Raw genomic sequence first — 15,298 nt, 5'->3', positions numbered from 1 at the left:
CTATCCTTTTGCACAGTACTTATGATCAGCGTACCAGCCATATGTGCGTGAAAAAAAAAGCAAAATATATCTCCTTGTTTTTCTAACAGAAAACATCAGCAGCTTCGTAGTCGCGAATAAAAATCGATCATTGCCGTTACGATAACTCAACGCGAGAGGGTCGGTCACCCCTAGGACCACCCTGTAACGAAAATGTCAAATTCGATCATCGAACTGCGATGACGATGATACCGAAACACAACAAGCCAAAAATCTAAACACGACAGCAAGCGAAAGTTCTTGTACAAAAAACGAATAATTAAGTACTTTTTCATTGAAAACAATTAAAACGACCAATTCCAACGAGATGGTCAAACAGTGCGCTGCAATGTTCTGCGGTAAGGAGCTGGACCGCAACGACGAGTTCTATCCCTTCCCGAGGGCATCCCCTAGGCAAACGTTTCGCCTCCGGATTTGGCGGCAGCGACTTTTGGTGGTCAGAGCCCTCCCGAACCAGTTCGCTTGCGCAAGGCACTTTTCCGAGGAGCAGTTCGAGGCCCGGAATGGTAAGCTGGAGGTCCTTGTTTCATTTCCCCTACACGGTTTACCGAGGATTCCATTTTTAGGGAGTCCCAGAGAGTTGAGACTGGACGCAGTTCCGGATCAAAACATCGTCCGGAGAACCATCGATCCGGAAGACCCGCTGGATGCCGTTTGTCGGCTGTGTTTGGAACGTATCAAAAGCAACTGCCATCTCATTCATCCGGTTTGGCCAGCGCCGGAAGTGCCCAGTGCTGAGGATATCGAGGATCTCTTTGGAGTTGTGGTAAGTTCTGAATACACACAGTGCCTTTCCGATTTTGGCAACACCCGACTCAAAGTTATATTTGTACAGGGCACTGTCTGGGATTCTAATAGGCTTTCGAGACTCATTGTAATTCGGAAGCGATTCTTTGAGAATTTGGAATCCTGTGGGTATCTCAGGGTTGGTAGCGAGGCACAGTTTAGTGACTTGGTCACTATTTTCAACTTGGTCAGCAAACTACACTGATAGGCAAAATAAAGTGCCCACCTTACCCGTTTTCGAATTTCTCTCATTGATTTGGTTCAAATTAAAGTTAACACACTTAAATCTTTTTTGATATTTTATTTTTGATATTCTTTTAAAGTTGCACTTACGAAATTTTATTAAAAATAAGAATTTTACCCAAAGGTCTTGTCGGATTAAACCGCTGGAATGGCCTCTACAAAGCCCAGACCTCAACCCCATCGAGAATTTGTGGGCGATTCTCGATGTCAGGGTTGACAAAACTGGTGTTACCAACAAAAATAATTATTTTGAAGCCTTGGAGCGCGCCTGGGAAGAACTAGAACCACAACACCTACAAAACCCGGTGAAAAGCATGCTGAAGCGCCTCCAGCAAGTCCTTAAGGCCAAAGGAGGGCACATTAACTATTAAATTGCTTTTTATTTTTCTTAAATCATCTTTTCTGGGGCCAAGAAGGAAGTGGGCACTTTATTTAGTCACTAGTCACTATTTATTTTTCAATACAAATTGATTTTCTTTTTCTTTGAGTAAAATTCTTATTTTTAACAAAATTTCGTAAGTGCAACTTTAAAAGAATATCAAAAATAAAATATCAAAAAAGATTTAAGTGTGTTAACTTTTATTTGAACCAAATCAATGAGAGAAATTCGAAAACTGATGAGGTGGGCACTTTATTTTGCCTATCAGTGTATCACAATGCACGACAAAAAGTCGTTTGTCATTTATTGAGAATAATTGTCATTATTTTCGTGATTTGATGATAATTATAGTGTCAGATAGCTTTGTAAAATGATGCAGCAAGACAATAATGTTTCTCAGATTTTGCCCATAAAAGCATTACAGTCCCATATGCAAAGTTTTCATTGGTGAAATAGATCTCAATGTGTGCAGTTCGTCTTCTCATGCAAATGTTCATAATTTTCTAGTGCATTTCAGCACGTCATATTCGTTAGAATCACTGTAAAGATAATTAATTTTGCTTCTACTCATCAGCAAAAACATTAATTAAGTTGAACACAATTAACGTTTTGCATTTGCTATTTGCGTTGAAAGTTCATATTAATTTTGTGTGGCAGGCTATTTTTAAATGAAATTCGACAAAAGTCAGCAAATGAAGCAAATTCCATTAGGAGAACTCGAATAACAAATAAATGCTACTAAGCATCCTGATGGATATTGAGAGAATCCATTTCAAAATCATACAAAATCTTGCAATGAAAATTATTAAAATTCAACTCATAAATGTTTTGAACTTATTGAAATAATGCCCAGTATTTTAAAGGAATCACACTCAGTATTCTGCCGGACTAGTATGATTCGAAATCCTGCATGAGATTCTGTGAGGCTCTTTTGCGAGGAACTTTTGCGAAAATCTTGCTAAGAGTTAAGTACGAATTCTGTCTAGGATTTTACAAGAACTCTTCAGAGGATTTCTTCAGAAAATTTCGTCTGATATTCATTGTGAAATCCTACGCTGGAAGCTTTTAGATAGCTAGGATTTTAGAAAGTTACGTATTGTATTCGATGAGAATCCTATCTAGAAATCTATAGAAACATATTAAAGATCTTAGAGAATTATGTCTATGTTATCCGCTAAATATTGAACAGCTCTTGCTTTTCTTTTCGACTCTAGTCTAGTACACGACACTGAAGACGGCCTTACGATTGAGGTCGAAATACGCGTATCTGTGAAAGGATACAAACTCTAGTGGAATTGAATGGTATTGTACTAAATTTGGGTTTCATTTATTAACAATATTAAAAAAAATAAACTCAATAAAAGAAGTTTGTCAGAAACAGGGAATTTGCCATAAGGTGACCTGATATAAAATTAGGAGCAATGTTGGCGAAGACCAGTACACTTCGCTAACCAGATTGATACGTAAACACTTTTACTATTAGCTAACTATATTCAAGAATTTTTCTCTGGAGCTTTCTTCTAGAATATCTTCAGAAACCCTTCCTGAGATGTCTCCAGGAATTACACCACCAATTCAAGAAATCATCTTGATCCTCCAGCTATTGTTCCACTTTTTCTGTATTTATCCTGTTTGTGCAGACGTTCTTCCACGAAAATCCATAAAGGTTAATTCCACATTGCTCGAGGAGGAACGTTTAAGGATTTCTCCAGGAAACCCAACGCTGATTTTTTCTCCAGTTATTCTTTTATTCAATTTAAGGCAGATTTCTTCCAAAAGTTCATCTACACAGGGTGTTTACTACCTGGAAAAACCTGGAAAACCTGGAATTATCAGGGAATTTATTTCAACCTGGAAAAAACCTGGAATTCTCAGGGAATTTCGGCTACCGTCAGGGAAATTATTTTGAAGCAGTAGTACATGGTAGAATATGTCGTTTTTGTGACATCAAATCTTCCCAACCAAAAAATTTTCGCCTGCGCCGCTTTCAAAGCGCTAAATGATATGTTTAGTCCTTTTAACGATTGTTATTTATTCAGCACAAAACATGTTTAGACTAGGAAGCAGAACTTAAGATTGCCATGTTGGTAAAGGCAAAACTTTAGACTCAAGAGAAACCATCTGAGACTATTACGCGACTTTTCCACAAGTTCCTAATAATATTTTTATCAGATCCCGAAAAATGCTAGAATTCTAGTATTTTCTCCAGAATGCTACCATCGATTTTTCATTGCATGCTTCGAAAAATTTCTTCACAATTTGGTCTTGAAAATCGTATAGCACGCGTCCAAAACGGTTTATTTCAGAGTTAAAAAAAACCTGCAGTAATAATCACAAAGATTACCCTGAATAAAAATCCTGCAGATTATCCCAAAATTTCCTCCAGATGTTTTTGCACTGATTCTTTCATCGATTTCTTCAGTTGTTACTTCTAGAAGATTTACCACAGATCCTTCAAAAGCTCTTCCGCAAAGGTTTATTACTGAGTTTTTAATAAATATCGTTTCGTCATTTTTTCAAGAAACCTAACAATAATTCCTATGCCGAGTTTTTAATTTGTGGCGTAGTTTACGTCATGCGGTCGTGTCTTGTACACAACCTCCTCTCATTTTTTTATGCTATCATAGATTACTCTAAAATCGCTCTAAAAATCCTTCAGGCATTGTTCGATGAAATATTTTATAAACTTTTCTAAGAATTCCTCGATAAATTTGAACGTTAATTTCTCATTAAGCTCACCCATTTTTAGTCGCGAAGCAGTATATTTGAATGAAATTTGCAGTAAAACGAGCAGAAATACTTGGAAGGTCACGAGTAATTTAAAAATAAGCTTTAGAAACAATCTTATAAAAATGTCTGTTCTACTTAGGAATCAAACTCTCATGTCGTGGTTATTGTTAGGTGTCTTTTTGTATTCGTAATTCATGTAAGAACTCGTTTTGATTTAAATTGTTTTTTTTTTTCAAGCAAGAGTTCTCAAAAATTCTTATTTTGAGAACGGTTAGTCCTGATTACCCCAAGATATCATCTAGGAAAAAATATCAAATTCTCCTCGAAAAACATTCTGGGTACGTCGCTGATGTTCAAAAATCGGAATTCCATTTTAAGGAAATAACTATTTTTGTCTTAAGATTGAATAATTTTTTTTATATCTGATTTTTATTATTAAGACACTTTCAGATCATTTGATAAACATTCTTCTTTTTCGTGGAAATTAAATAAAAATCATCAATATTTTTGATATTTTTCCTTATCTTGTCTACACGTTTAGAACAAAACAGATTGTTTTTTTTTTTTGAAGGGAAAAATACTTTGAAATTCATTGTTAGATATTAGGTTAAGTACCTTAATCTGGGGGCAAATTGATCACTTTTTCACAACTTTTTGCCATAATTCCCTTTGGATTTTTTTTGCCAAAATTTTTTTTCGGTAAAATCAGTACTCCACTGATCTCTATCAGTTTATGTAATCGATTTTTTTATGAAATAAAATTTAGCATTCCATAAAATTAGTTTTAATATCAAAAATTGAAAATGACTCATTGGGGCGGAATTGATCACTATATAATAATGCATATTTTAGTATGTAAAATTACCCTATCTACTAAATTTGGGTCTCCTGAATCTGAAAATGATGTCATAATTCTTACAACTAGTGTATATCATAATTTTATTGCAAAATTAAACTTTGTAAATCTGCCTAATACGCCTAAATGTATGCAATTTCCCTTGAAATAAGCACGTTATTCAACAATAAACGGTTTTGCAAGCAAAAAACTATTCTTGTAATGCTGTACGATTTCAAAAATGAGTTCAGCAGTTCACACTGAAGCTAACACTATATTTTTAATACCTAAGGTTTACATGCAGGCTTAGCACCAGCGGATTGTTTAGTACCGACATTTCCAACAGTATTGCTAACACCTTCAAAAACTGTGAATATTTCAATGCAAAACTGACCGTAATAAAAATGAAATAGTTTAAAACCATCATGAGACATCTATAAACTAGAAAACATGGAATGTCTGTGATGGTAACGAAATATTAAGCATCCTTGAGAGGAAATGCTATTTGGTACCGACCTGATCAAATTCACCCCAGTGATCAATTTGCCCCCGGATTACGGTACTATCTTTGGAAAAAAAATATTCATCTAAAATTAACTATTCGTCAATCATTTATATTTGAAGAATTTCATATATCTGGAATTATTTTTTGAATCCTGGTAAAACCTGGAAATATCAGGGAATTTCATTTCTGTAAATGAGTAGACACCCTGTCTACAGTTCCTTCCAGGAATTACAACAATTACAACTATTATTTCAGTTATTCTTCCGATCATTTCTAAATACATACGATGTTGTGAAGAAATTTGTTCGGAAAATTCTGCAGGACATTCAGGAATTTGATGGATTATTTATCCATTAGTTATTTTACCAAATTGTATTTTTTATTTCGAATTTCCTTGCAGGAATTCATTTGAAATTTCTACAGATTATGATTCCCTTAAGAAAGAGTACCCAGATTTTTTTTCAAAAATTCTCCAGTCATGTTTGAACACTTTTCATTTACAATTCGCTGATGTCATTCCTGGAATAATTCCTGCATAAATACATTGAAGCAATCTTAGTAAGAACTTCTAGGGTAATTCCTGAAGATACTCTTTAAGTAGTTCCTGCTTGAAATCTTGAGCGAGTTTCTAAGAAACTCGTGGAACTATCTTAGTAATTTGTAAGAAATCATTGATAACAAAATTTAGGAGGAAATCCTAGAAAAATAATCGATAAAATAATCAATGGATGACTTCCTGGAAGACCTAGAACTTCCTTGTAAAATTTCAGAAAAAGAATCCTGATGTTTTCCCTGGAGTAATTTAGATTTGGAGTAATATGGATGATCATAGGGAAACCCCCAGATTGAATTCTTGTAGGTATCGTAAACTAATATCTGGAGAATTTTCGTAGAAAGTCCCTAAAAAACAACTGTGAAGGGTGTCGACTCAATTTTGAAAATAAAATTTCCCGAATTTCCAGTCATTTTCCAGTAAAATTCCAGACCAATGAATTGGTAAATTTGAATCAAAGACGAAATAAAGACATACAGTCGACTCTCCATAACTCGATATTCAAGGGACCATCGACTTATAGAATTATCAAGTTATAGAATATACCAACACAAAAAATCACAAAATCGAAGGAAAAAAATTCTGTATTTCCAATACATATATGATCACTTCTGTAAGAAAGCTATATTATTTTGTTGATAGTATTTTACAAACTGTTATTTGAAGGCTTTTTTCGAAATGCTCGAAAAATCACCTTATTTTCACTAACACTTTTTTCATGTTTTTCAACTTTTATTAAAGCTTGCAAGTGTTCATTCACCTCCAAACATGGATTAGACCTAGTTTCCTTAAATAAGAATGATTTTTAAATATATATCGAGTTATGGAGAGAAAATTACCTCCCACTTGACATCGACTAGTGGAGATATCGAGTTATAGAAATATCGACTTATGGAGAGCACGATGTATGGAAATTTGAAGGGACCGAAAAATCCATCGAGTTATAGAGTATATCGAGTTATAGAACATCGAGTTGTGGAGAGTCGACTGTAATAGTCGGGATAAGAATACTCAGGTGCTGCCTTCAGTACTACATTTGGTCCCTTGGTACTACAAAAGTTGCAGTACACTTTACACGACATTTTGGATTTGATCTGACTATTTTTGCATACTATGTCGTATGAATAAAATGAGCAAAAACTTTTACACCTGTTAGATAATTTGTCTAGAGCGTTTTTTTGAAGCTAGTGTGATCAAACTGAACATTTAAGAATTTTCTTCTAAAGTTTGAATAAAATGGTCAAACCTGAATAGACACTCAGAAAATCCTAAGTCAGCTACTAATCATAAGTAAATGAAAAAAAAACGAATTTAGTAGGTACTATACCATTTGATCATACTCAGTTGAAGTCTTCAAGCGCTGAAGTTAGATACTGAACTACCTCAGAAATGATTTCACATATTTCAGACATGAACGAAAGTTTTGACAATTTTCTCTATCTGAGTATAACGACGTTTTTCCCTCCACATAATTATATCTATACTACTAGAAGATACTATCTCATAAACTTCTCCAAAAAAACTTACATTATTCGTCCATAAACTAATGCAAATATTTCTCTACTAATTATTAGTGGAATTATTACACATCTCCAGTCTGGAGACTCCAGATGTTTCTCTAGAAAAAAATAAAAAAATCTTCAGGAATACTTAAAAAGATTTTTTCAAGAATCACAGACATTTTTTCCGCAAAATGTTCGAAACCCACTTCAAATAATTCTTCGTGATTAATTGTTACAGCTTATTTGTTTGAATCTACAGTACAACCTCCATGAGTCGATATCTGAAGTTACCATCGGCTCATGGAAATATCGAGTCATGGAACACAAATGCTATAGAAAGCTATTTGAAGGTACCATCATAGTAACCATGAAATTTTGTGTTTAGTATACCGTTTTGATTCATATTACGGACAGCTTCAAATTCCGGACACTCTCGTTTGTATGGGAAACATTTCACACGAAATGTTTCAATTTTCGCCGTCCAAAAGTTCTCATTTTCGAGGCTCGTTTTATTAGGTTTTTTCCATAAATATCATTGCAAATTTATAATGCCCAACTACCTTAGACGTCTCTTAATTGGTTGACCGATTAAAATTGATGATTTGACTGTTCCATTAAGGATTATCATGAGCTGTCCGTAATTCGAATCAAAGCGTCCGGAATATGAGGCAAAAATGAGGGAGCGTCCGGAATAAGAATCATGAAAAGGCCACACGTTTTGATTTATTTAAAATTATTCAGGTTGCGGACGCGTAATCTTTACCCACCATCCGAAAGTTAAGGGCTTCCGACGCTCGATAACGCTAAAAAATCATACAGAATGATTTATTTTGTATAGTCCAAGCTAGGTTATACTTCACTGAGGCCTTAAGTGTCCGTAATATGAATCAAAACGGTAGTTCCATGAGTCGATATCGAGTCATAGGACATCGACTCATGGAGGTTTCACTGTATTTTTCAAGACTTCCGATATGCATTATGCCTTGGTTTTCTTCCCCGAATAATTGATCTAAAGATTCTTTGAAGTTTCATTAATGGATTCTTTAGTGCTCTAATAAAAAAGTGTCTGATGTCTTTCTTAAATAGACTATATTCTAACTATTCACTCTTCTCTTTTCATAATCTCAACATCTACCTAGAATAAAGAAATGAACTAGAACTACGGCCAGAACGACAAAATGTAAAATTACAAAATGCATTTTCCACGATTCACATCCACGTGCAGTAGAAAGCTTATGACATAATTTTAATTTTAATGAGATCATTCGAAAAGATTTAGCGCTGAAGTTAAACAGCAAACAAACGCGGTAAAGCTATCTTCGAGATTGATAGCCTTTGAGCCAACTTTGCCCAAAACGCCATCTTTCTAAATGGTCAAGATCCTGAAATATTCTCAAAACAAAATATGCATGCTCACTAGCGCCATCTGATGGAATATTTTTGTATCAGCTAGCTCAAACAAAAGTAGTTCTTAACTTACTGAACAACTTTGCCAAAGGTGCCATCCTTCTAAACGGGTCATCTGGTGTCATAATCTCGAAATTCTTGGCATAAATAATGATAGCCCTTGAGCTACTGGACAACTTTGCTCTAGACGCCATCTTTCTAAGTGGTCAGACTCGTGTGATATTTGCACAACATGCAATTTGCAAGTTTCATGCTGACTAGCGCTGCCTGGTGGCAAAGTTTAGAATCAACTAGCTCTAACAATGGACCAATGCACGAGTTCAATATTTGATGTTTGAGCGGTGCCGTGTTATGAATGTGACCATGGACCAATGCACGAGTTCACTAACTTGACGTTTGAGCGGTGCTGAATTCATTCGTTGCCATGGTCACGTAAATAATACGGCACCGCTCAAACGTCAGATAATGAAGTCGTGCATCGGTCCATGGAAACGAGTGAATTCGGCCCCCTCCAAACGTCAAATTGGTGAACTCGTGCATTGCTCCATGATAGCCTTTGAGATACTGAACAATAGACCTGTTCATATTTGAAACAATGTCTGGGAATCTTCCGGTCAAGCAGTATTCTGAATTCTCATGCTAAGAACAATGTCTGGTCAAATTTTTAGCTTATTTGATAGACATTCCACTATGCTTCAAGTTAAAAATGTGTTTTTAGGCTTATTTTAAGGTTGGAAAAATCGTAACTCAATACTCATAAATCAAATCCACTTGCTATTACCACCTTTTGAAAGCTAATTCTATTCTGTTCTGAGACATGCTATTTACTAAATTTGGGGTCATCGATCCCGAATCAAGCCTCAAAAATCTTACAACTTGTTGATAAATCGATCAATTTCAGAAATGAATGTTGTGAATTACAGAATACACCACATTAACTGCCTGAAGGTATGCAATTTTCTTTGAAATTAGCAACTCGCAAGAACATTATTTTCTCTGAAAATGAATTTTTATCCGCAAAGCAAATTTAAACTTGATTAACTATACTGAAGATCCCAAGTTTCTGAATTATCTAAATTTTGAGATATACCGATTAAAAATTGTGGTCTGCATTTGTTGATTTTACCGCATAAGAAAGGACCATACTGTAAACAAAAACTGTCGAGTATTGTTCTTAAGAAGATTCTTGAGGAATACATTTTTATTTGATGTCGCATCTATGTTGCAAAATGGTAGCATTTAAATCACAACTGTTGTACAAAGTAAAACAGCGCGATAGCAGAAGGTTAGTTTTTTATTAAAAGTTTTTTTAGCTACGAAAGGATATTGAAATCTTATAATTAAGAAGTTTTGTAATAGTAATGGTAAATGTAAATAGTTTGTGATTGTAGAATGATAGATTAAACCTGTGACCTTAATTGATATAGTATTTTGAATTCCGTACATCCTTTGATAATTTTCATCAAATTGATGTAAAGAAAATACAGTGCCCTGTACTGTAATTTAACTTCTTAATTCTTGTATTAGATGTAAAGAAACTATAGAAATCCTATATTCCGTAGGTCCCCAACGACGACCTCATGCCCCGACTGATATGCGTAACGTGCGTCACGAAGGTAAATTACGTGATTCGCATCCGGAATCAGTTCCGGAAAAACGATGCGATTTTCAACAAGAAATGGGCACCGAAAAAGGACCTCTCGACGAAAGAGAGCCATGGGAACGATCGAAGAAGTTCCGAACAGGACTCCAGCAGCCACAAGACTTACGTAGAAAATTCACAGAAGACAAGTCCTTCGAAAAGGGATCCCATCAGTAACGTATCGAGACCCACTTCAGGACAATCTCCAGTAACTCAGACTCCCAAAATAGCCGCCGTGGCCAGCTATGGGAAGAACCCGGTGGCCACCTCATCCTCCAGTATCGATCCGGGAAGTGAACGCGTCCTGAACAACACCTTCGGAGAGCTGGTCTACGTCCAAAAAGGGAACACCTACCAGCGCTACCAGATCATCAGCAGCAATCAGATCGGGCTGAGCTGCGATCGGGAAGAGGTGGTCCGCACCTCGGACTGTCGGATTTTACCCGCGGACCCGGGCGACGAGGTGGAGATTCTGTACACCGACGACAACACCGAGATCTCTCCGGACGCCAAGCTGGTGAAGCTGGAGTTCGAGCCGGCTTCGGGGTTCGGTGACCTGCTGGCGGACGACTCGCACCTAGTGGTAGAGGAGCTGGAGGAAGTGCCGGAGAAGAAGCCCCGGATCGATATGCCTTTTCGATACGATCAGATCAAGGAGGAGCCGAGTGAAGACTTATAGATTATGGTTGATTAAAGCTAACGATAAGTTTGAAATTGACTGAATGTTCCAAGTTTGGTTTTACGAGAAAAAGTCCTGTGAGGTTGGGTTGGTTACGAATGGTGGGAGTACAAGAATACATAATCCTAGAACCATGTTTATAAGAATAATTGCGTCTTGAAAGATGATGCCAAAGATTGCACTTGAAATTGTTCGAAAGTTTCAACAGTTTTTGTTTTTTTTTATCTTTTGTGGTATACTCGTGTCCTTTGTTTAGTGCATGTCGTTCTACTCCATAACTATTGAGAAATAATGAATTATTCGTTTTTATCCAGTTATCATTCTTTACCATTTTGCATAGAGCCTCTTTAGAAAAACAGGGTGTCTACTACCTGGAAAAACCTGGAAAACCTGGAATTCTCAGGGAATTTTATTCAACCTGGAAAAACCTGGAATTCTCAGGGAATTTCGGCTACACTCAGGGAAATTATTTTGAAACAGTAATAGATAGTAGAATATGTAAGTTCTGTGTCAAAAAATGTCCTCAACCATAAATTTTGTCGGCTGCGCCGCTATCAAAACGCTAGTTGACATGTTCAGTCATTTTAACGATTTCTAATTAATCAGTATAAAACATGTTTAGACAAGGACTTAAGGTTGCCAAATTAGTAAAGGCAAGTACAGTTTCAGTTGGGTGTCGTTCATGAGCAGTTGATAAGTTGAAAACTTGAAAAAAAAAATACAAAATGGTTTTTTTTTTTGATATTATACAAAATAAATAAGCACCTGGTGCAAAATTCTAGAGGCTCCAGAGAAACCTACAAAACCTATTAGGCGACTATTCCACAAGTTCTTAATGATATTTTTCTCAGATCTTCAGACTGCTTCAGGATTCCTAGTAATTTCTCCAATGATTCCATTTTGAATACCTTCATAAATTTCTTCAGGGATGCTACCTGCGATTTTTCAATGGATGCTTAGAGGAATTTCTTTAGGATTTGGTCCAAAAATCTTAGAGCGCTCTAACGCTTCCACAAAAGTATATTCGTTTCGACACTTTTCCACAAAAACCTACAATAATTCCTAAGCCGATTTTTTCATTTATTCCAGGCATTTTCATAAGGATTTTTTCAAATATTTATTCTCGATTACTTTCAGGAATTGCTCAAAAATTCTTCAGGCATTATTCGATGATGTCTATTATAAACGTTTCAAAGAACTCCTCGATAATTTTTTGTCTTGGATTTCTCATTAAGTTTCTTCAGATGTTTTTCTTGGAATGTCTCCAGCATATCATCAAAATATTGTTCTCTGATATTTTTTCTGTAAAATTTTACAATCTCCATAGATTTTTCAAAACTTTATTCAAGGTTCAGGGATTCGAACCCAACTACTTCAATTATTTTCTTCAAAACGTCTTGTAGAACATTATTTGGAGATAATATTTGTTTATATTTCAAGAAGGTTTCTTTTTCCTTGACACGAATGCACCCTTCTGGTGTAAAGTGTCATTAATGAAAAAAAAAAAAATCAAACATTTAGGAGGTCTTTCATAGATCCTCGAAGGGATTCAAGGAAGTCGTACTTAGAACTCACACAAAATTACTCCATGACTTTCTTTCGAAATTCATTTTTTTCAAAATAATCTTAAAATTTTGCTTGAAATTTGGATAAATGACTAGAAAATATATAAAGATTTCAATGAAAATTCTTCAAATAGAAAAATGGAGGAATTACTGTATGAGTTTGTGAAGATACTCTAAACGGAAATGAAAAATTAGAAAAAATCCAGATTGGATTAATGAAGGTATAAAACATTTTTTTCGGAAGAATTATTTCATGAAAGTTCATGAAAAATTTCAAAACAATCTCCTGAAGAGATCTGCGGAGTAATACGGGAAAGAAATCTATAGTAAATCAAGCTGTTATACTTGTAATGTCATGAGAAATTACAAAAAGGGTCGTAGAATTATACATAGAAAAATGTCTGTTCAACGTAGCAATCAAACTCTCATCTCGTGCTTCCTGTTAGGTATCTCTTATTATTCACAATATATGTATAGTCTCTTTTTTAGACACTTCTAGGTGTCTAATGTAATTATTTCTAATACGATCATACTATCAGCCTTGATTTCCCCAAAGAAAAAAAAATGCAAAACGCTCTCCAGAAAAAATATTGTGCGTACGTCAATGAAGTCCATACATCTGAATCACATTTTAAGAGAAAGATTATGAGTAAGGCCCTTTCAGATCACTGGATAAACATTCTTGATTTTCGTGGTAAACAACAAAAACAATCTTTTTTTTTTCTAGATAATTTTATTTTCGAACATACTTCTTCTTCTTTCTGGCGTTACGTCCCCACTGGGACAGAGCCTGCTTCTCAACTGTTCTTATGAGCACTTCCACAGTTATTAACTGAGAGCTTACTATGCCAATGACCAATTTTGCATGTGCATATCGTGTGGCAGGTACGAAGATACTCTATGCCCTGGGAAGTCGAGAAAATTTCCAACCCGAAAAGATCCTCGACCGGTGGGATTCGAACCCACGACCCTCAGCTTGGTCTTGCTGAATAGCTGCGCGTTTACCGCTACGGCTATATGGGCCCCCGAACATACCTTTCATTTGAAAAAAAAAGGTTTTTAATCATCTTTAATCGTATGTTTTGGGGAATTTCTTTAACCTAGATATTTTTTTTAAACCTGGAAAACCTGGAAAACTCAGGGAATTTCATTTCTGTAAATGAGTAGACACCCTGAAAAAGATACCGCTATTTATAGCTTTTGGAGAAAACAGTTTGTCATCGTTAAACTCTTAAAAGCGCGCCCCTTAATCAGGCTCGGCCACTAAGCTGGTTGAATGATGCTGATTTTGACCATGCATGGGTACTCTAGCGTATCAAATTATTGCTGCTACTTATAAGGTTCACTAAGAATTACTTCATTAAACATTCATCTATGGAATCCTGGCGGAAATCTCCTCAAAAACAATAGAAAACTGTGAGGTCAAAAAAAAGAGTAATCTGCATCAGTGTTGTGAAAAACTCAATTTCTCACAACTCACGCTTGAGATTTTTCATGCGTGAGTTGTCAATCATGCAACTCAGCAGTCAAAAAATCATGGATGAGTTGGCTCACCGTTTTAACTCATTGTCTCGTATATCCACTGTTTACTCACACACGGCAATAATTTCTTGTTAGTCTGATAAAATTATGTTAATCCTTTCTAACGTAAACAACAACATTCGGGTTCCACGAGTTTTTGCCAGGTTTTGCGACTGAATCATTTTTCACGGTTTGAGTTGATTGAGTTGATTTTGCATCAAAATCTCAAGCGTGAGATTTGCGAAGCAGATCTCTAATGAGTTTGCTCTCACGGGAGAGCGTATTGATTGAGATTTTGAGTGTGAGTCTATCAACACTGATCTGCATATTACCCAGGAATTTACTTGCTACTAAGATCTTAAGCAGTTCATCAAAACATTTCTTTAGAAATAGCTCCTCGTAGCTATATTGCGATTCATTCAAGAATAACTCCATAAATTCCAGTTATCCCTATAATTTTTCATATGGAATGTTTACAGGATTTAAACCGAAATTAGTTCTACCAGATCTACAGGATTTACAATGATAACCGAAGGAATTGCATATAAATCATCCCAGGATTGTTTCAGATTTTTTTCGACCAAATTTTTTGCACGAATTCAGTTTTGGATTCCACAAAGTTTGATGAATTGGTTTATTTTGTAACTGAATGTAGAATGAACATTGATGTTGTTGTTGTTGGCGAGACTTGGATTAAGAAAGAAAACAGTAATATTTATAATCTTCCTGGATATCGTGCTGTATTTTCTTGCCGCGAAAGCTCCTCTGGTGGGCTAGCGGTTTTCATAAAGAACTCTATAGATTATAAATTGATAAATATTAAATCTATTGAAGGATTGCATTACGTTCATCTAGAAGTAAAACCTAATGGCCAATTTTATAATGTTATCGGCATCTACCGTCCACCTTCGT

General features: G+C 35.6%; 1 protein-coding gene across 1 annotated transcript; it reads left to right on the top strand.

Annotated features, from left to right (window-relative positions):
• Positions 1-213: 213 nt before the first annotated feature.
• LOC5576122 lies at positions 214-11,344 on the top strand. Its single transcript, XM_001662418.2, has 3 exons — positions 214-545; positions 606-805; positions 10,542-11,344. Exons 1-3 carry the CDS (start codon positions 347-349, stop codon positions 11,298-11,300), a joined length of 1,158 nt encoding a protein of 385 aa, XP_001662468.1. The 5' UTR covers positions 214-346; the 3' UTR covers positions 11,301-11,344.
• The last annotated feature ends 3,954 nt before the right edge of the window (positions 11,345-15,298 follow it).

Source organism: Aedes aegypti, chromosome 1 (genome assembly GCF_002204515.2).
Source record: "Aedes aegypti strain LVP_AGWG chromosome 1, AaegL5.0 Primary Assembly, whole genome shotgun sequence".
In the NCBI taxonomy this organism is placed as follows: domain Eukaryota; kingdom Metazoa; phylum Arthropoda; class Insecta; order Diptera; family Culicidae; genus Aedes; species Aedes aegypti.
The sequence above is the reverse complement of the archived record's forward strand: the minus strand, read 5'-3'. Positions and strand labels throughout refer to the sequence as shown.